This window comes from Melanerpes formicivorus, unplaced genomic scaffold (genome assembly GCF_026170545.1).
Source record: "Melanerpes formicivorus ecotype bairdi unplaced genomic scaffold, bMelFor1.0.p_v2 SCAF_92, whole genome shotgun sequence".
NCBI classification, from domain to species: Eukaryota; Metazoa; Chordata; class Aves; order Piciformes; family Picidae; genus Melanerpes; species Melanerpes formicivorus.
This window is the reverse complement of record NW_027142444.1, coordinates 2,238,607-2,257,799: the sequence shown is the minus strand read 5'-3', so window position 1 is coordinate 2,257,799 and position 19,193 is coordinate 2,238,607. Positions and strand designations below refer to the sequence as shown.

General features: G+C 56.7%; 1 protein-coding gene across 3 annotated transcripts; it reads right to left on the bottom strand.

The window, feature by feature from the left end:
• Positions 1-323: 323 nt before the first annotated feature.
• On the bottom strand, positions 324-18,232 carry RASSF6 (Ras association domain family member 6). Of its 3 annotated transcripts, none has more exons than XM_068165728.1 (11): positions 17,878-18,232; positions 11,287-11,376; positions 6,800-6,878; positions 5,834-5,985; positions 4,559-4,650; positions 4,226-4,410; positions 4,003-4,104; positions 2,431-2,482; positions 1,814-1,932; positions 1,637-1,734; positions 324-1,293 (listed from the first exon to the last, which is right to left on the bottom strand). In XM_068165728.1, the coding sequence occupies exons 2-11, from the start codon at positions 11,355-11,357 to the stop codon at positions 1,218-1,220; spliced, it is 1,026 nt and encodes a 341-aa protein (XP_068021829.1). In that variant the 5' UTR covers positions 11,358-11,376; positions 17,878-18,232; the 3' UTR covers positions 324-1,217. The 3 variants fall into 3 exon arrangements, with proteins under 3 accessions (XP_068021829.1, XP_068021828.1, XP_068021830.1); XM_068165727.1 differs by lacking the exon at positions 17,878-18,232 and adding an exon at positions 16,287-16,676; XM_068165729.1 differs by lacking the exons at positions 324-1,293; positions 1,637-1,734; positions 1,814-1,932; positions 2,431-2,482; positions 17,878-18,232 and adding exons at positions 2,489-3,156; positions 16,287-16,685.
• Between the last annotated feature and the right edge of the window lie 961 nt (positions 18,233-19,193).

Genomic DNA, 19,193 nt, shown 5'->3' with positions numbered 1-19,193 from the left:
CAGGTAGCTCAGAGCCTCACCCAGCCTGGGCTTGAACACCTCCAGGGAGGGAGCATCCACAGCCTCCCTGGGCAACCTGTGCCAGTGTCTCACCACCCACACTGCCAAGAACTTCTTCCTGGTCTCCAGTTTCAGTCTGCTCTCTTCCAGCTCCAATCCATTGCTCCTCACCCTGTCACTCCCAGCCCTTGTGGAAAGGCTCTCTCCAGCTTTCTTGAGGCCTCCTTCAGGTACTGGAGACCTTTGTGCCCATGATTTCCTCCCTGCTAGTGTCTCTTACCTGCTAAGCCAAAGGTACCCAGGGCAGAGCACAAGACAGCAGGTCAAAAAGAGAAACTACCAGAGTGGGTTTATTTACATCTCTACAACATCAGCTTCAACACTGAGCACAGCTCAGGCAGGAGCTGGGGCCAGCCTGCACCAAAGCCTCTGCCCACCCAAGCCCAGCAGAGCTGGGAGGCTCAGCCTCTCCACAGAGCATTCCCATTTCCAACAGTGAACAAAGGCCAGGAACAAAACCCCACAGAACCCTGCTCCAAACACTGAGGGGGCTCCAGGAGCAGCTCCAGCAGTGGTTCTGTGCCTGAATCCCCTCCCACCCTGAAGTGCTGAGGTGCTGCTAAGGGGGAAGCCTCCAGTCCTGTTGCCCTGCTGGTAGCTCAAAGCCTAAGCAGGTTGGGTGTCTCCTGGGCTGGAGCCAGTGGGACTTGAGGCTCTTGCACAGGTGACTGAAGCCAGGTGAGCACCTAACTGCAGTCTTGGAGACAAATACCTCTGGCCACTTAGCTCTGCTGGAAAGCTTCCTCCTAGCACAACTCAGAGGGTCTCCAGCAGAAGGAAACCCTCCCACTCCCTGTCCCTGTTTGCTGTGCAATGAACTCTGCCTCTGGCAATGTGTCCCCTGGACAGGGCTCCTGGGTGCTGGCTTCTACACCAAGGGGGGGTTCAGAGCCTTGTGTTCCTCAGGGGGTTGCTTCCCTAAGCTTTAAGCTAGGCTCAGCATCTGCCTTGGAGGGTCCAGTGCTGCCTCTTGGGTGGTTCCCAGCCTGTATTCCAAAGCTGAGGAGCAGTGGGCTTGGCTGGGTTGTGTAGTCACCAGGGGAAGCTCCAGCACTCTGAGCACTGTGCTTGAAGCGCTCCTCAGTCACAGTGTGGTGGTCACAGACAAACTTCCCTTGGGCAAGGCAGCAAGTGGGGCTCCCAGCAGGCTCCTGAGGTCAGACAGTGGTCTCTGTTTTCTTAGCAGCTCGGCTGCGAAGGTGCTGGCGTATGAGGCTCTTCTCCTTCAGGTACCTGAGGAGGGGAGAGGGAATGTCCTTAACTGACACAGGAACCTGCCAGAGCTCAGCCCAAATCCTCACATGCTGCTCCCAGAGTCACAGAATGGTTTGGGTTGGAAGGGACCTTTAAAGAGCACCAGGTTCCACAGGGACACCTCCCACCAGCCCAGGCTGCTCAAGGCCACATCCAGCCTGGCCTGGAACAGCTCCAGGGAGGGGGCATCAAGTGAGAAGGCACAGTAAGAACTGGGCATAGAGCAGACAGAGCAGTGTCCTGCCTGCACCCTGCCACAAACCCACACCTGGATGTGTTCTCCTGGACCCAGAGTGACCCCACTCATCTGGCTCCCACTGACCTTGCAACTGTCTGCTGGATCTCCTGCTGCTCCTCCTCATTTATCCTGTGCAGGATGGATTCCAAGAAGGGAAGGTGGAACTGGAGGTACTGAGCAACCTGGCAGGACAAGAACCACACATCAGCAGCTGCACTGACTGGGAGAGCCACTGAGCTCCCGGGGCTGGGGCAGACATACATCACTGCTGATCTCCTCCACGTCCCTGTCCATCAGGAAGAACTTGGCCACCTTCTCCGAGGGCCCCTGCAGGAGCCTGTGCAGGAGGGGAACGTCTGCACTCCTCAGCTGCTTCTTCTCTGGGAGGGACAAGAGAAGCTGTGATGCTCAGAACACACAACAGCACTGAAGGGGCTGACCCCAGGCTTGGCCCTCTCCTCAAACCAGAGCTCCACAGAAATGCTGTGATGTGGCAGGTGAGGTCCATGCCTGGCAGTTCTCACCCCCATCCCTTCAGCTGAGGTCATTTTCCCTTTCTCCTTCAGAACCCAGGAGTCAGCTCTTGCAGCAGGAAGCATTGTCCCTGGCAGATGAGTGCTTCGAGCTGGGTACCTGGGACCCAGGACCACCACCCAAACTCTCAGTGCAAATGCTGCCCAGCACTGCAGCAGCAGCCTGGCACCACACAGCCAGAGTGTGGCATCTCCAGCAGCCTTTTAACTACAGGAGAAAGGACTCCCCTTGCCCACAACATGCAGACAAGGCCAGCTGGCTGTGCTGAGTCCCAGCACTCAGCTCAGCAGCCCACACAGAGGACACCCAGGGCTGCAGGGAGGCAGCAGCAGGGCCCAGCTCACCTCCAGAGGCGTGGATGATGTAAAGAGCAAACTCCTGGGGGCTGTTCTCTATCTGCCAGACACAAACAGGGGTTAGTCACACACCCTGCCCCAGCAGGCCACTGCCAGCAGATGTCCTCTGCTGCTCCACTCAGATTGAGGCCTGAGTGGGGTCCTGCTTGGGGAAGAGTTAAACACTGGGCTGCATGGAGTCATGGAGCTGCTTGGGTTGGACAATGCCTCTAAGAGTCCAACCCAACACCACCATGGCCACCAAACCATGGCCCCAGGTTCCTTGAAGACCTCCAGGGATGGGGACTCCACCACCTCCCTGGGCAGCCTCTTCCAACCCCTGACCACTCTGGCAGCAAAGAAAATTTCCCTCCTCTCCAACCTAAGCCTCCCCTGGCACAGTTTCAGGCCATTGCCTCTCCTATCACCTGAGACTAGAGAGAAGAGACCAATCCCCAGCTCACTGCAGCATCCTCTCGGGTTGCTGCAGAGAGCAGTAAGGTCTCCCTCAGCCTCCTCTCCTCCAGGCTGAACAATCCCAGTTCCCTCAGCTGCTCCTCATCAGCCTCGGCGGTCCCGAGCACTACCTGTGGCTTTCTGGAGCGTCCTGTGGCCCCGGGTCTGGCAGCACGCCTCGGGCTGAGCCAGAGCCGCTCCGCTTGAGCGCCGTGCAGTTGCCGGAGCCTGCCACGAGAGGGCAGCAGGGACGCGGCCGCAGGCATCCCCCCGCCGGCCCTGGCGGTCCCAGAAGGGTTTGGGTTGCACAGCCCTCTGAGACCACCGACGCCAACCAGCAGCCCAACCCCACCAGGGCCACCAAACCACCGCCACAAGTGCCGTGGCCGCAGGTTTCCTGAGCACCTCCAGGGATGGAGACTCCATCACCTCCCTGGGCAGCCTCTTCCAACCCCTGACTGCTCTTGCAGGGAAGAAATTGTTCTTAATATCCAACCTAAGCATTTCCAGAGTTGCTCTTCCCTCACTACCTTCTAGACACCCAGGGGGACCTCTCTAGACCCAAACTGCTGAGACAAGCTTGTGAAATGAAGCCAGCCCAGGTGGTCTTTTCTGTGGTAGGCACCATCCTCCCCCAGGCATCCCCTGCCTCCCCATCCTCCCCCAGGCATCCCCTGCCTACCCCTCCTCCCCCAGGCATCCCCTGCCTCCCCATCCTCCCCCAGGCATCCCCTGCCTCCCCATCCTCCCCCAGGCATCCCCTGCCTACCCCTCCTCCCCCAGGCATCCCCTGCCTCCCCATCCTCCCCCAGGCATCCCCTGCCTCCCCATCCTCCCCCAGGCATCCCCTGCCTCCCCACCCTCCCCCAGGCATCCCCTGCCTCCCCACCCTCCCCCAGGCATCCCCTGCCTCTCCCACTACACTCCACTTAACCTTTCCAGAACAGCTGCCCTTGCTCCTGCAGACTTTACAGGATGGTTTGGGCTGGAAAGGACCTTCAAGACCATCCAGTCCCAACCCCTCTGCCACAGGCAGGGACACCTCCCACCAGCCCAGGTTGTTCCAAGCCTCCAAACCCTGCCCAACCTGGCCTTGAGCACCTCCCTGGAGGGAGCAGGAGTTACCTTGAACTTCCTCAGCAGCTGTTCTATGACCTGCCTCGTCCTCATCTGGCTGTTGATCCTTATCTTGGTTTCTGATCCAAAAGCTGGAGTGAAAACCGAGGTCTAGGAACAAAGCAGCAGAGCATGAGGACTGCCCTGGGCGGGGGGGGGGGGCTGTAAGCCAGCAGTGCTGCAGGACAGGACAGCTGTTGGGTTTGCCAGCACACAGCAGCACCCTCCCTACCTCGTAGTTGTAGAAGTGGCCATTGATCGAGAACCTGTGCGTCTCCTCTTCTCTCCTGGCTATGGTGGGGGCCCTGGTCCTCCTGCGCAGCGCGGCCGCCTCGCTGCGGGCCCTGGGCAGGGTGGCACAGTCCTGCTCCTGCCGGCTCTGGGGCTGCAGCGTGAGGCTCTGGTAGCAGGGGTGGCCTAGAGGAACCCAACTGCATCAGCCCTGCCCTGCCCCCTCGCCAGCACCCCCCGGGGAGGAGGCAGTGGGTGGGAGGATCGCTGTGTGTGAGGGAATGGGAGAGGAGCCACAGCAGGACTCAGCAGAGAGAAGGGCACCGGCACTCACTTGTCCCCAGGGCTGGCTCTTGCTCAGCAGCCTTCACTGTGTCCCCACTGATGTGATGCAGGTCATCAAACTCCCCCCAGCGTGTCATGCCCCTGAGATACCAAACACACCCACAGCTGAGGGCTCCTCCCCAGCTCAGGCATTTCCAGGCCTCATGCAGTTTCCACCCTTGTTCAGAGCCTTGAAGACCATCCAGTTCCCACCCCCTGCCACGGGCAGGGACACTTCCCACCAGCCCAGGCTGCTCAAGGCTCCATTCAGCCTGGCCTTGAACACCTCCAGAGAGGGGGCAGCCACAAGCTCCCTGGGCAACCTGTGCCAGTGTCTCTCCACCCTCACTGTAAGTCACTGCACTGCCCCTCACGCTGTCCAAGCCAGTTCTGCACCAGAGCAGGGATTTAACCCAGCCTGGTTTCAACCTCAGCTCGATGCCAATGTTTCCACAATCCGCTGCAGCACCTCCCCAGCAGAGCCTCAGGCCACTCACTGCTGGCAGAACACCCCAAGTGGCAGGAAATGTCACCAGTTCATGTCCTATGCCCACAGCAAGTGAGATTCACCCAGCTGCAAGGAAGGTGCCAAGGCTCCTGGCTGTGCTCCATGCATGGCAAAGTTCATCCAGGCTCAAGCACTGGAGCTGCTCCACATACCTGAAGGCATGTCAGGGCAGCTCCAGCTGCTGTGACTCTGAGCTCCTGCTTACTCAAGATCCAGATCTCCAGACACAAGAAATCAAAGGCTAAACACAACTGGGGGCAGCAGCCTGCCCCTGTCCTGCAGGCCACATGTGCTCTGCACCAGATGTGCTCAAGGTAAAGCACAACATCTGCCCCAGCTCGAGTTCTTGAGCCTGGAGAGGAGAAGGCTGAGAGGAAACCATGTCTGCAGATAGCTGAGGGGTGGGTGTCAGGAGGAAGGGGCCAGGCTCTTCTGGGTGGTGCCCAGTGACAGGACAAGGGACAGCAGGCACAAGCTGGAGCACAGGAGCCCTGCAGCAGGCTGCCCAGAGAGGCTGCAAAGTCTCCTTCTCTGCAGGCTTTCAAGACCCATCTGGCTGTGTTCCTGTGTGAGCTGCCCTGGGTGCCCCTGCTCTGGCAGGGGCTTGGACTGGATGACCTCCAGAGGTCCCTTCCAAGCCCCATGATCCATGGCTGGCCAGGTTACATCCCTCCCCCCCACCCCTTCCAGCAGCAAAAGGAAACTCCTGCCCAGCCTCACTGCTGGCAGAGTTCAGCCCACAGCTCAGAGGGGCACTGCTGGCAGCCCCCAGCTTACCTCTTGGCAGGGAAGTGCCTCCTGCCCTCCGCTGCCTTCAGGGTGACAAAAGAGGGGAGCTGCTTCTCGTCCTGGATCTTCAGCCTGATGGGGTGCCGGACCCCCCAGGAGATGGACAGGAGCCCTTCAACAAATGGTCTGCCTCCTTCTGGCTGCAACAAAGGACCAGGGAGTGAAGCAGCAGCACTGAGTGACCACCCAGGAACAGATTCTCCCTCAGAGTAACAGGGAGACAGTAAGAGGCCAGCACAGCTCTGGAACAGTTAGCCTGAGAGCCTTTGTCATCTCCACACCTGAGCTCTTGCTAAAGCCTCAGCTGACCTGATCTGCTGCCAGCATTAGCCCAGCTCTGGCCAGGAGGCTTTCCAGCCACCATGCCCACAGCCTCACACACTGACAAGTCAAGCCCTGCCTGCTCTACTCACACAAGCACATCTTCTGCAGCCAGGGTGCCGAGAAGGTGGCAAAGGGGAGGAGCAGCTGCTGGCCAGGAGGAAGCAGCAGGTAATGAAACCACTCTGGCTGAGGGTCAGAGGAGATACAGAGCTGAAGGGTCTGGAGAGCAGGGCTGGTGAGGAGCAGCTGAGGGAACTGGGGGTGTTTAGTGTGGAGGAGGCTAAGGGGAGACCTCCCAGCAACCTGAAAGGAGGCTGCAGTGAGCTGGGGCTTGGTCTCCTCTCCCTAGTCTCAGGTGATAGAAGGAGAGGCAATGGCCTGAAATTGTGCCAGGGGAGGCTTAGGTTGGAGATGAGGGAAGTTTTCTTTGCTGCAAGAGTGGTCAGGGGCTGGAAGAGGCTGCCCAGGGAGGTGGTGGAGTCCTCACCCCTGGAGGTGTGCAGGAAGCCTGCAGCCATGGCACCTGGGGACATGTTTTAGTGGCCACAGTGGTGTTGGGCTGATGGTTGGACTCAGTGACCTTGGAGGGCTTTTCCAGCCCAAACCACTCCATGATTCCATGATCCTTACCTGATTATGTGACAGCTGCAGGTTTTCCTGATCAGAGTAGTAGGAGTTGTAAGTCTTCAGAAGAGAATTGAGCTGCTCCCTGGAACAGAGCAGAGCAGGGTAGGTCAGAACAGAAGGATTCCCATCTGGCACAGAGAGCCAGGTGCTGGCAGCAGGAGGCATGAGAGACCAAACACCCCGGGGCAGGGCAAGGATCAATACCTCAGCCTCCAGCAGGGGAATTTTGTCAGGGCACTGGGCTGGTCCTTGGGTGCTATTTTAAAGGTCTGATACAGAAGAGGACATCAAAGTCACCCCAGACCATGAGTAATTACTGACACTGCCCCGGAACAGCTTTGTACTTTGGACTGGTTGCAGTCAGCAGGGAGCAGCAACCAGGAACAAGCCTCTCAAGCCCCAGGGCTGCAGCCTGCTTCAGTTTGTCCCCACAGGATGGTTTTCATGGCAGTTGTGGCTTTCTGATCTCGTTTCAGAACAGCTACAGCACGTCCAGACAACACATCTCACTGTCCAGCTTTGCACTAAGTCTTTGCTCAGAGGAGAGAGGATGGAGATGAAGAGAGCCTCTGCCAACAGCCAGGAGATTCATAGAATGGGTTGGGTTGGAAGGGACCTTCAAGCTCATCCAGCTCCAACCCCCTGCCATGGGCAGGGACACCTCCCACCAGCCCAGGCTGCTCAGGGCCTCATCCAGCCTGGCCTGGGGCTCACCCAGGGAGGGGACATCCACAACCTCCTTGAGCAACCTGTTCCAGTGTCTCCCCACCCTGTCAAGAATTTCTTCCCAATCTCACTCTCAATCTGCCCTCAAATCTCAAGTGTGTTGGCATTTCAAAGCAAGCCAATCAGAGCTCCCACCCAGGGAGGCCACAGCCTCCTCCCCCTCCGTTTGGCAGCTCTGTGTGGCAAGATACAGCTTCAGTCGCTGCATTTTGACTGCGATTTCCCAACCTCCTGGGAAATGCCAGCCTTCCTGGGCCACCCAAGCTCCTGGAACCCCGGGTGTGCAGAGCTGCAGCAGCATCCCAGCAGGCTGGAGGCACAGTGCAGGGCTCTCAGCCGTGCAAACACCACTCCCACCTGAGCTAACAGATGTGCACAGCCCCACCGCCGACCTGCCCATCCAGCCCTTGGCAACAGGAAACCATAAATGCCAGGGTGCAGAAGCACAGGCTGGGGGGTGATTGCTCTGGAGCTGTGGAAAAGCACCTTCTGGCTCACTGCTGAGCAGCTGCTGGCCCCCAGGCAGCACTAAGAAGTCAGCAGCACAAGGGGACAGGCATGGAACCGCTCTTCACATCCTATAGAGTATTTAGGCTGGCATTCAAGACACCAATTCCCACCAGCACAGGTCATTAAGCATGGGAAACTGTTACACAGCAGTGCCTGAATTCTTCCTCATGGACAATCCCAGCACCAGAGGAGGTGACTGACAGGGAAGGTTCATTGCAGTCCTGCAGTGGAGAAGGAAGGCACCGAGCTTGTTTCCAAGCAGTGTCTGTTTCCCTGGGGGTGTCTGGTATGAGGCACTGACAGCTGGACCACAGCTAAAGAGCATCTGCAAACTCTGCAGTGTAAGTTCCAGGCACCTACCCAAGCTCTCCAAGGCCCATGGCCCATCAGAAGTACAACTCCTACAGCCATCCTAAGTGAAAACAGACAAAACCCCATCCTAAACCCAAACCCAGGGTGTCCCAGCTGGGGCTGGAGGAGCTGGGGGTGTTCAGCCTGCCTGAAGTACCTGAAGGTGCTGCAAGAAGGATGGAGAGAGACTGTTTGCAAAGGTCTGTAGTGACAGGACCAGGGGCAATGGCTTCAAAGTAGAGCAGAGCAGATTGAGGCTGGCTGTTGGGAAGAAGTTCTGCACCAGCAGGCTGCTGGAACACTGCAACAGGTTGCCCAGGGAGGTGCTTGGGGCCTTATCACTGGAGATATTCAAGGCAAGGCTCAACAGGGCTCTGGGCAACCTGATCTAGGTGGGGATGTCCCTGCTGCCTGCAGAGGGGTTGGACTGGATGAGCTTTGGAGATCCCTTCCACCCCAAACCCTTCTATGATCCTATGTCACTTTTAGCCCTGTCAATGAAAACCAAACCAGGTGGGAGTGATGCTGAGCTGAATTACATGTGACTGCTTCAGCCAGCTCACCAGGAGCACAGAGAGCAATGCTGGGGCTGCCTATGACCCAGGACAACAGGCAGAGCATTGTGCAGCAGCTGCTGCCAGAGGCACATGGAGAGGAGCCTCACACAGCAGCAGGTCACACGAGGACATGGACTGCAGCACTCCAGCTAACTGCATTCCCTTCCACCACTCTGGAAGTGAATTATTCACTTGGTTAACCTACCACAGCTGCCCCCAGAGGTTTTGAAGTGGCTTCACGGGCTCCAAAGCAGCATTTTTCACATTCACTTCAAGTCACTGGGCTCTTAACTCCTCCTGTTACAGCTGGTGAAGGGCTTTGCTTCCCCTGTGCTGGAGCAGCTCACCACAGGCTGCATCTCCTGGGCCAGGGATTGTGTTCAGCTCATCCCACCAAGAGTCTAACTGATATGAATCAGGTGCAAGTGCAGTTGGGCTCATGCTGGCTAAAGGAAGCAAGATGAAACACATCCTGGACACAGGCCTCACCCAGATGCAAAGTCAGATTAACAGCCAGGGAAGAGAGCTGTGGTTTTGGGTGACCCAAGCTGTGGCAGACTCACTGACCCTGCCTGTGAGCTGCTCAGAGCAGGACTCCTTTGGCACTGAGCAGCTTAACACCTCTGGCAATCATTCTGTTGCCAGCTGCTACTGTGCAACCTGCTTCCAGGTAAAGGGTTGGGGAGATCAGCTCCCTGGAGATGGATTAGGAATACATAAGGACTTGGGTCACACTGAGGCCCATCTGTCAGTCTGTGCTGGGTACAGAGGGAAAGCACATCCTAGGCTAAAAGCAGCCAGTGATGAGGTGAGGCTTCTCTCTGAGGCAGGTTCCCTTTCTCAGGGCAAGCTCTGAGGAGTTTGACTTGGTTCCTGTGCCTCACCTGGAATAACTTCCCAGCACCTCCCACAGAAGTTTGCACAAATAAATTCCCCCAGGTCTCACCCTTGCATCAGGGCAGCCAGCAGTGACAAACCACCCCACCAGATGTAACAGCAGCTCTCCCTGATGTGCCTTTGGGTACTGGAGACAGCAGAAAAGACAGTTCTTTGCCTTTTGTAGCCCCAGAAAGGAAGAGCAGCTGCCTCAGCCTCCTCACTGCCTTGTTGGAGCACATCTGCACCAGGAGTGCCCAAAGCCTGCCCTGCCCCAGAGGCAGCTGCTGGCACCTGCAGAGCTTGGCTGCTCTGCTGAGGCTGCTCCTCATGGCACAGCTTTGTGACCACAGCCAAGCACAGCTGCTCACAGAGGCCAGAGCTAAGGAACTGCTAGGACAGCCCAGAGACAGCACCAAAGGCAGCACTGACTGCAGGTGCACCACCTTCTTCAGGATCAGAGGCAGGGCAGAAAGGAGCCTCAAGGACAAGTGTGGCAAACCACAGGGCAGAATGGGTCCACTTGAAAGACTAACTCAGGATAATTCACCTGTGTCCTCTCCTCCCCAAGCCCTAGGCCTTCACCCAAGGATATTTATGGCAGCTCTGCTTCAAGACAGAGCAGCTCAGCCAGGCAAACAATCCCACATGCTTTGGTCAGCCTTTTGATCCAGCCATTGTGCAATCCCCACCAGCAGGCTTGCCACATCAGCAGGTTTGCGTGGCACAGCTGGAAGAGGAGCAGCAGAGCACAGATCTGAGGTAGAGATGAAGGAGAAGAGCCTGGGAGCTGCACTGGCAGCAAGCTCGAGTGCAGATGGAGCATGAGGGATTCCTGAGACCCCTGGGGGGCTTTGCAAGGCAGAGAAACTCGAGCAGCACTTGAACCCACGGCTGCGATGCAAAAGAGCCTCCGGCAGGACCCAGGTTTCACTAAGTGGGCAGCATACAAAGGAACAAAACCCCAGAGCCATTGCTTCATCTGGGACACTCCAAACGCTTCCCAGGCCAGGTGTGGGGAAGGGCACAGAGCTCAAGCAGCTCTGCCAGCAGCAGCACAAAAGGAACGGCCGCCAGGAGGGGCTGCGACCCCCGGCCCCGGCCAGCTTTGGGCAGAGCTGCAGCATCCTCCCGACCAGGGCAGACACCAACAGCGCTGCTGGGGTTCAGAGCCCATCCCTACTGCCGCTGAACTCACGTTCCGTTCCAAGCAGTCTCAAAGACAAGAAGGTTTTCTTCCCCTGTTTGGAGCCTTATCTCAGTATCCTCTGGGAGTGCTACCCCATGAAAACCCCACGGGCTTTGCTCTGAGCTTTGGAAGCCCTGTGAAGGGCAGCTTTCCTCTGCAGACACTCCACAGCCAGCTGCAGGAGCTGCTGCTGCAGGCTCAGCTCTCACAGCTTCCCCTGGCAATGAATAAGGCAGCAAGCAGCCAAGCCATTGGACAGTGGGGGCTGTTTAACACTTTACCTGGTCAGGAACTTCTCCTCATTGATGGAAAAGGAAGGCAGATGCTGTGCTTTCATAGTCACCTTCTTCATTTATTCAGGAGAGATGAACCTAGAGAGAAGGTTAAACAAAATGATCTGCAGTCATGACTCTGAAGGGGCCACAACAAAGCCCAGTGGAGCAGGCTGGGGCTCTCAAGCTAAGGGCCAGTGATGCCATGCTTTAACTCCTCTGTATTTATTCCTGCCCAGGTGCTCCCCATCCCCACTGGAAAACAAAAAGCCCTGAGCCATTCCCATCAAGTGTCTCCCAGCACCTCAAAGCCCAGCTGCTGCACACACCAGGGCTTCCTCAAGTACTTTTAGGACAGCTCCACAACTCCAGTTGTGTTCCACTTGCTCAACTGCAACCCAAGGACAGGTTAGCATTCATCTGTTAATTAAGGACAGAGCATGGCCCAGGGTCACCTCCAAAGAAGTGACTCAGCTAGCACCCCCAAACAGGTTTGTAAAACTGAGCAAGAGGAGAAGTGTTGATCACTGGCAGCATCCTGCAGCACACAGAGCAAGCAGCTGGGACCTCAAAGGGAGAGCAAGGCTGTAATTAAAGTGATGTAGCAATGTAATTTATAGCTCTCCACACAGTCAGCCCAGCACTCTGGGTAGGCAGCAAGCCAGACCCAGGAGACTCCAACAATGCATCCTCCAGTGAGCTTCATCATGGAGCCCTGGCAGCCTTCACTCCCCTTCAGGTGCTAGAAGAAAAGGCAGGCTGAGGAAAGGAGCTGAGGGGACTCAGACTCACGATGGACAGCTGATTCTGCACTCAACACTGAGCCTTGGCCCAAAGAGAGGCATCACACAGATGGGGGAGGAGATGAACCCATTCCTTAGAATCCACCCAAGTCAAAAAGAGAGGGTTTGCAGACAACTGCATGGCCTTTAGAGGGAGGTCTCTTGACAAGGGCTTGAAGTGATAGGATGAGGGGGAATGGATTGAAGCTTGAGGAGGGGAGATTTAGACTGAGGATTAGGATGGCATTCTTGACAGTGAGGGTGGGGAGACACTGGAGGTCCCTTCAGTGTTCCTAGCCCACACCATTCTATGATTCTATGGCCTTTGGAGGTGCCTTCCAAGCCAGACCATTCTATGATTCCATCTTCACCTCCCAAACCCACAGGAGGTGTTCACCCCCTCTAAAGCCTGAGTGCCCTGCCCAAACAAGCTTCAGGTGAGCAGCTGGGGGTCAACAGTGCTGCATCCCTGACAAAACAAACCAGGAAGGATCCACACAGCCCCTGGCCTTTGGGTGACAGCCATCAAGGCAAGAGCACACCTGAAAGCCCAGCCAGCCCAGGGGCTTCTGCAGAGATGGGTTTGTGTCTAAGGGAGAGACTGCTGCAGGCCAGTGGAATGGTGTCCTGCCTCTGCCTCCCAAATGAGCTCAGGAAGCAGCAGCCACACCTCGAAATCCCATGGGGTGTGATTGACTAATACCCCCCTGGATCAGCTCTCTGTGGCAGTGTAAGAGATGCAGAGCAGCTGATGGACCTTGGCACTGGGATAAGTGGGCAGCCACTCCAGCTTCCCCCCCTCTGCCAGGAAACATTACCAGACAGACCCATGGAACTGCCCTTGAGAACAAGTCCAAGCACTGACCTAGAGCTCCCAGTCCCACCACTGCCACTGAACCACATCCTGCAGCACAAAGTCACCGCTCTCAAGCCTGAGCAGCCAGCCCCAGCAGCGCTTCACTGCTCCTGGTTGCGTTCCCTTCAGCAGAGCTTGACCTTAAAGTGATTGATGTGAGAGGAAGAGCTGATCCCTGCAGCCTGGGAGCAGTGATCTGTACACACACAGAGAGCAGCACTCAGCTCCTGCTTTGTTACCACCCTGAGTGGCTCTGAGCAAATCGTTTGCCTTCAGAACCTGAAGTCTGTCCTTAAACCCGCTGGGTGCCACTCAAACGCTGCCAAGGAAACAAGCTGCAGGAGCACGTGGTGGCAGCAATTGCTCACCAACATCTCCTCCCCCCTCACTTGTCAGCTCAGCCTGGCCTCTTCTCTAATGCTTACTGCATCGTCCTCAGTGCTGTGACCAGCTCTGCTTCACCAGACCTGCACACAACAGCCCCACAGCACCAGCTCAGCCTTCTCCATGCACCCTGACCTTCTGCCAGCCCTTCCTTCAGCTAACCCTGACGCCCCTGGGTTGAGAGGAGGCAGTGACTAACCCAGCACAGTGATGTGACACCACAGGGGACAGTCTGTTTGCAGTGGCACTCCAGAAAGCCACCCAAGCTGTCACTTTCACTGTCACCTCCGAGCATTTTATTGCTGCCTGTGCCACTTCCCTGTTCTTTCCAGAGAGCAAACAGAAGTAAGTGTGGGTTTGGTAGGGTTGTGTCGTGTCATCCCCCCCCCCCCCCTTTCCCCTTTCATTTGAGCAAAAGTGTGCTCTTTTCCCAGCCCTCCCAGCAAAGTATGGCTGTGGCCATCTATTCAAAGCTGCCTCCTGAATCCCTTACATTAAGCTGGACTAGAACAGCCAAATTCCCTCAGGTAAGGCCTTGAAAGCAGGGCCTTGGCTGACCTGAGGCTTAACTAAGAAGAAACTTAACACTTGGAAGAAAACTGACTGAAGCCTGGAATACTTTTGGAAGGCAAGCAAAGAAGCAGAAGGGGAAACTTCTGGGAGGCTTTCCAGCCCCATCCAGATGTGTTCCTGTGCAACCTGTGCTGGATTCTATGCTCCTGCTCCAGCAAGGGGCTTGGATTCAATGACCTTTGGAGGCCCCTTCCAACCTCTAGCATCCTGTGAGCCTGTGTGAAAGGCAGGAACAAATAAGTGGAGCTGGTGCAAAATGAGAAAGAAGGAAGGCTGCAGCTGATGGAGGAGCAGAGGAAAAGGCAAGGGAAAGAGCCCCAAAGGTGCAGGGGAGTCACTCACATCAGGGCACACAGCACACCTCACAGGTAGGGAGCTTCACTTTCCTGTCAGATTTAAGTCCTACCTGAAAGACACTTTTCCAAGAAAAAGTCGTTGTGGAGTGACAGAGGAGAGGACTTGCTTAAGAACAGTGATCTGCAGGTGCTTAAGGGGCCAGCACGGGCACAGGACAGCAGAGGAACTGCAGAGCAAAGGGAGCAGCACACAGCCAGGCAGGATTTTACACAAGGGTTAAAAAAAGCATCTGCAGAGGAGGGCTGAAGGAGAGGGACATCCAGAGCTGAGCCCAGCAGGAGCAGTCAAGCAGCATCTTGATCTGTCCCCAGCAGCCTGGATGTGCTTCCTGGTGCATCCATCCATCACGGCGGGGGCTGCGGCGCAGGCAGCGAGCTGCACACAGCTGCCACCACCAAGGGACACTGCGACCCCAAACCTCCCCAAGGACTTCTGTCTCAGTGCTTCCCAAAGCTGTCCCAAGCCCACAGCGAGTCAGGGTGGTGGGAACTTGTCTGTTCCTTGTGCAGAAAGCACAAGGCTCGTCTGCATTACCTCAGCTCTCACCATACACACCCAATACAGCCAGTCATCTTCTACCTGCAGGAGGGTCTGGTGCCCAGCAAAAACTGGGACCAGTATCTGTTTCTGTACAAGGAGTTCAGGCCTCAGTCACAGCCTTCGGAAGCTGAGCTCCAGCAGAGCAATGTTACCAGCCCCTGGCTGCCCACACCTTAGGACAGGCTCTGCTAATCGAAACCGGCAGCGAGTTGTTGCTGCTCTGGGAAGGCAGCCCCTCCGCTCCCGAGGCGTGGAGGGGAGGCAGAGCAGCTCCCTCCCTTCGCACGGAGCTGCTGGAGCAGGGCTCGCACCGAGCCCCAGCACCTCCTCACCCCTCGGTCCCGGCGCAAGTCACTCCCCGCTGCAGCTCCCTTGGCAAAGATCCCTTTTACGGCCAAAAAGCAGCCAAGGTCACCTGCCCGGGGGCAACCAAGGCTTGTGCCCCCTGCCCACGGGCTGCCCAGGTTGGTCACCACAGCCTCACACAAGCCTCCTCCGGGCTGAGGACCTCTGCCGTGAGTTTCTGACCGAGCGTTTCTCCTCCCTCCAGCGCCGCGATCATCCCGGCGGCATCTGCCCGGAGCCCCGGGCGAGCACAGGACCTGCTGGCTTCTCCTGGCACTGCAGCCACAGCATGCCGACAGGCTCCGGCTGTGCCCCACTGCCCTGCACACCAGCCCAGCAGGAGCTCCCTGTGCCCACCTAGCTGTGCCTCACTGCCCTGCACACCAGCCCAGCAGGAGCTCCCTGTGCCCACCTAGCTGTGCCTCACTGCCCTGCACACCAGCCCAGCAGGAGCTCCCTGTGCCCACCTAGCTGTGCCTCACTGCCCTGCACACCAGCCCAGCAGGAGCTCCCTGTGCCCACCTAGCTGTGCCTCACTGCCCTGCACACCAGCCCAGCAGGAGCTCCCTGTGCCCACCTAGCTGTGCCTCACTGCCCTGCACACCAGCCCAGCAGGAGCTCCCTGTGCCCACCTAGCTGTGCCTCACTGCCCTGCACACCAGCCCAGCAGGAGAAGCCTCCCTGTGCCCACCTAGCTGTGCCTCACTGCCCTGCACACCAGCCCAGCAGGAGCTCCCTGTGCCCACCTAGCTGTGCCTCACTGCCCTGCACACCAGCCCAGCAGGAGCTCCCTGTGCCCACCTAGCTGTGCCTCACTGCCCTGCACACCAGCCCAGCAGGAGCTCCCTGTGCCCACCTAGCTGTGCCTCACTGCCCTGCACACCAGCCCAGCAGGAGCTCCCTGTGCCCACCTAGCTGTGCCTCACTGCCCTGCACACCAGCCCAGCAGGAGCTCCCTGTGCCCACCTAGCTGTGCCCCACTGCCCTGCACACCAGCCCAGCAGGAGCTCCCTGTGCCCACCTAGCTGTGCCTCACTGCCCTGCACACCAGCCCAGCAGGAGCTCCCTGCGCCCACCTAGCTGTGCCCCACTGCCCTGCACACCAGCCCAGCAGCAGAAGCCTCCCTGTGCCTCTCCAGCAAGCAGAGCAGCTCTGGCTGTGCCTCACTCACCTGCACACCAGCCCAGCAGCAGTTCCAGGTCCCTTGCCCTGAGCCCTGGGAGAGGCATGACAGCACTGGCTGACAGCTACCTCTGCCACTCCATGGACCCCACCGGGCTGGTAGTTATCCCTGTGCTGAAACTGGGAGCGCTGGCAGGCCGGGACACTCCCAGAGCTCGGTGCACGTCGGGAGTATTTACCTCCCCACCTTCCTTCCTCCAGCGCTGACAGGAGCTGCCTCAGCCAGGGTCACACCTACGGGGAGGCTCCGCTTAACGCTTTCATCTCGAACTTCACAACCAGAGGCAGCCTGCTGACTCCCGGGAATCACTGACTGGCAGGGCACACCCCAAAACATCCTCTGCTGGGCTTCACCCTCTTCTCTCTTCCCTAACCCCCCTAGAATAAAGTCAGTTCTCCTTCCCCAGGTACACACCAACCTTCGGGGCTTGGTGAGCAGCCCAGCCACAATCAGCTCCTGCCTACGTGTGTGGGTTTACAGCACCACGGGAGCTGGTGACAGCACAGCTCCACCACTTCATCCCATGCAGCAGAGCCAGGTTTTGCTTATCTGTGCAAAGCCTTATCACTGTTACTCACTGGGCAGCTCGGAGTTGTCTGTCAGAGAGCACTGCTGCTCAGCAGCTCTTGCATAAGGAGATGTTGAAGCAGTGGAAAACATCTGAAGCAACACACACCCATCCCAGCTCCCACTCTGCCCACCCATCTAGAGCAGGCAATTTAGGCATGAGATCAAGCCTGGAAGTGGAAGTTATTGGGCCACAGAGAAGGGCATGAAAAAGAGATACTAAATTTGCCTTCAAAGCCATTTTCTCACACCAGGAGTGATACCAGTTCATTTACAACCTCTACTCTCTACTGTTTCATCTTAAGGAGAGGCAAAACAGACCCACAAATAGTTCCTGCTCACACCACCCCCACTCTGGTGCACTTCTCTCAAGAGCTGGCCTCGCTGCAGGACACCCAACAGAACATCCTTGATGCTGGGATTCCACTTTGCCCTGCTGGGAGGATTTCACTGCTCATAAACACTGAGAACTCCCTCAGCACACAGGAAAGAGACAGCCACCAGCTTTCTGCTCACTTCACAGCAGCTCCATGCTGTGGGAGCTTAGAGCTTCAAGCCAAGCTCAAGCCCTGGAGCTGCCCCATCTCTCCTGGGACTGGCACAAGCCTCCACAACTCGTTAAAAGCCAGGGGTGGGATTTTTCCTGTCTCAGCTTCAGACCGCGGAGCGCTCTGCCTGACCAGGCAGCCAGCACAGCCTGGCACCTGCAAGTCTCTACACCGAGATAACACCAAATCTGACAAGCATCCACCCTGCTGGACACACAGCCCTGAAGCTGCTGGGTTCCAGGAGGTATCTGAGTATTTTTAGATCTACCCCCCCACCACCACACGTTATCAGCTTGCAACAGGGCACCATGCTGCCAACCTTTCAGCGTAACTCAAGCTTCAGTCTGACTCCCAACCACGGAGCTTTTGTTTCTTTGAGATTAAATTCAAGGTTAGAGATTTAACTGAAGCTTAGAGACAGCTTCTTTAAGCCTACAAGTTTCAAAAGCCAATCCTTTACTTACCTGGACTCATGCAAGAACCTCAGTACTAAGACAGCAGTGGAAACCTGGTGGCCACAGAGGCCCAGAGGTCTCCTTCCCAGGCAAAGCAGCTCTGTTGGTCTTTACCCTGGCTTGGTGACCATGGCTCTGGGAGGCTTCCGGCTTTCACTCTCACACTTGAGCTGCTCCTACCAACCTCCTCGTTCTGATCCCATTTGAGTCACACAAACACCTGATAAGTTCTTTATGGAGCCTGGTCAGAGCAGATTAGGAACAGATAGCACATGGGGGAGAAATCTCTACGGGCACCCAGCAGGAATGAGTTACTGCAAACTCCAATGCTCCTCTCATCAAGTAAATCATGCACAGAGCAGGGGGTTGTTGGTTGGTTGCTTCCCCCCCCTCCCCCCCCCCCCCCCCCCAATCTTTCATAATAAACATTGTTTATATGCCTGGAAAGCTAAGAACAAGTCACAACCTGGCTATTTCCTCCCCTGACTGAAAGGGTAATGCTGATCTCCTCAGAGCAGGCAGGGAATGTGATGATCCCCCAGACTTTAAAGGCTCTGTTACATTTCTGGCTCCTTGCATGATTAATTTTCAAATCATTTCCAGTTAATAAATAATTGGAAGTTGGAGCTCAGCTGCTTAGTAACTCGGCCTCAAATCATTAACAAGCAGCCTGCTAAAGCCAGAGGAACATCTCCCAACAGGAGAAGCGAAGTGCTGCCTGCTCTGTTTTGGTAGCACACAATCAAAGCAGCTGCCTGGCCACGGCAAGGTGATGCTGGACGCCAGGGGCAGTGTTTTAACAGAGAGAACAGGGCATACAGGGGCTCAGGACACACTTCTCTGCTTTACAGTGAGGAGGAGAGCCCCTAAGCTTCCTTACAAGCAGCTGCTTCTGGACAATTTCAGATCATTAACTCCAAAGCTGGGAAATTCTTCCTGGCCTTCCTGAGCCAGCTGCTGCAATGCAAAGGCTGAGCCTCAGCTCACCAGGAGATTGCATTCAGAATAGCAACCAATGAAGGAACTGAAACCAGCTGGATCTGGCCCACAGAGGACCTCCCATTCTTCAGCAAGATTATTTTCTGTCATCACCCCAGAGTGCCAACAGCAACACTTGTGTGCCAGGACATGTTTTGCAGACACCAGAGATAAGCATGGAAAACAGCAGCTAGGAAACAGATGATTAGCTCAGATAATTAGCTCAGCAGTGCACAGCTCCACTGCAATGCTTTAACATGGGCCACAGCCCCTCTGTGAGCTGGGGAGGGGGCACAGGTCTTCAAGGGGTAGGACAGAAGCAGAGCTGCTGCTGGAAGCTGTACCTG

What these genes read in the sequence shown, in the direction of transcription:
- RASSF6 (XM_068165728.1), bottom strand. Translation starts at nt 11,357, where the DNA reads ATGAAGAAGGTGACTATGAAAGCACAGCATCTGCCTTCCTTTTCCATC. An exon ending in TGCAGCTGTCACATAATCAG is followed by an intron (nt 5,986 to 6,799) that starts GTAAGGATCATG and finishes CCTTTGTTGCAG; the next exon opens with CCAGAAGGAGGCAGACCATT. An exon ending in AGAGCCAGCCCTGGGGACAA is followed by an intron (nt 4,411 to 4,558) that starts GTGAGTGCCGGT and finishes GGGTTCCTCTAG; the next exon opens with GCCACCCCTGCTACCAGAGC.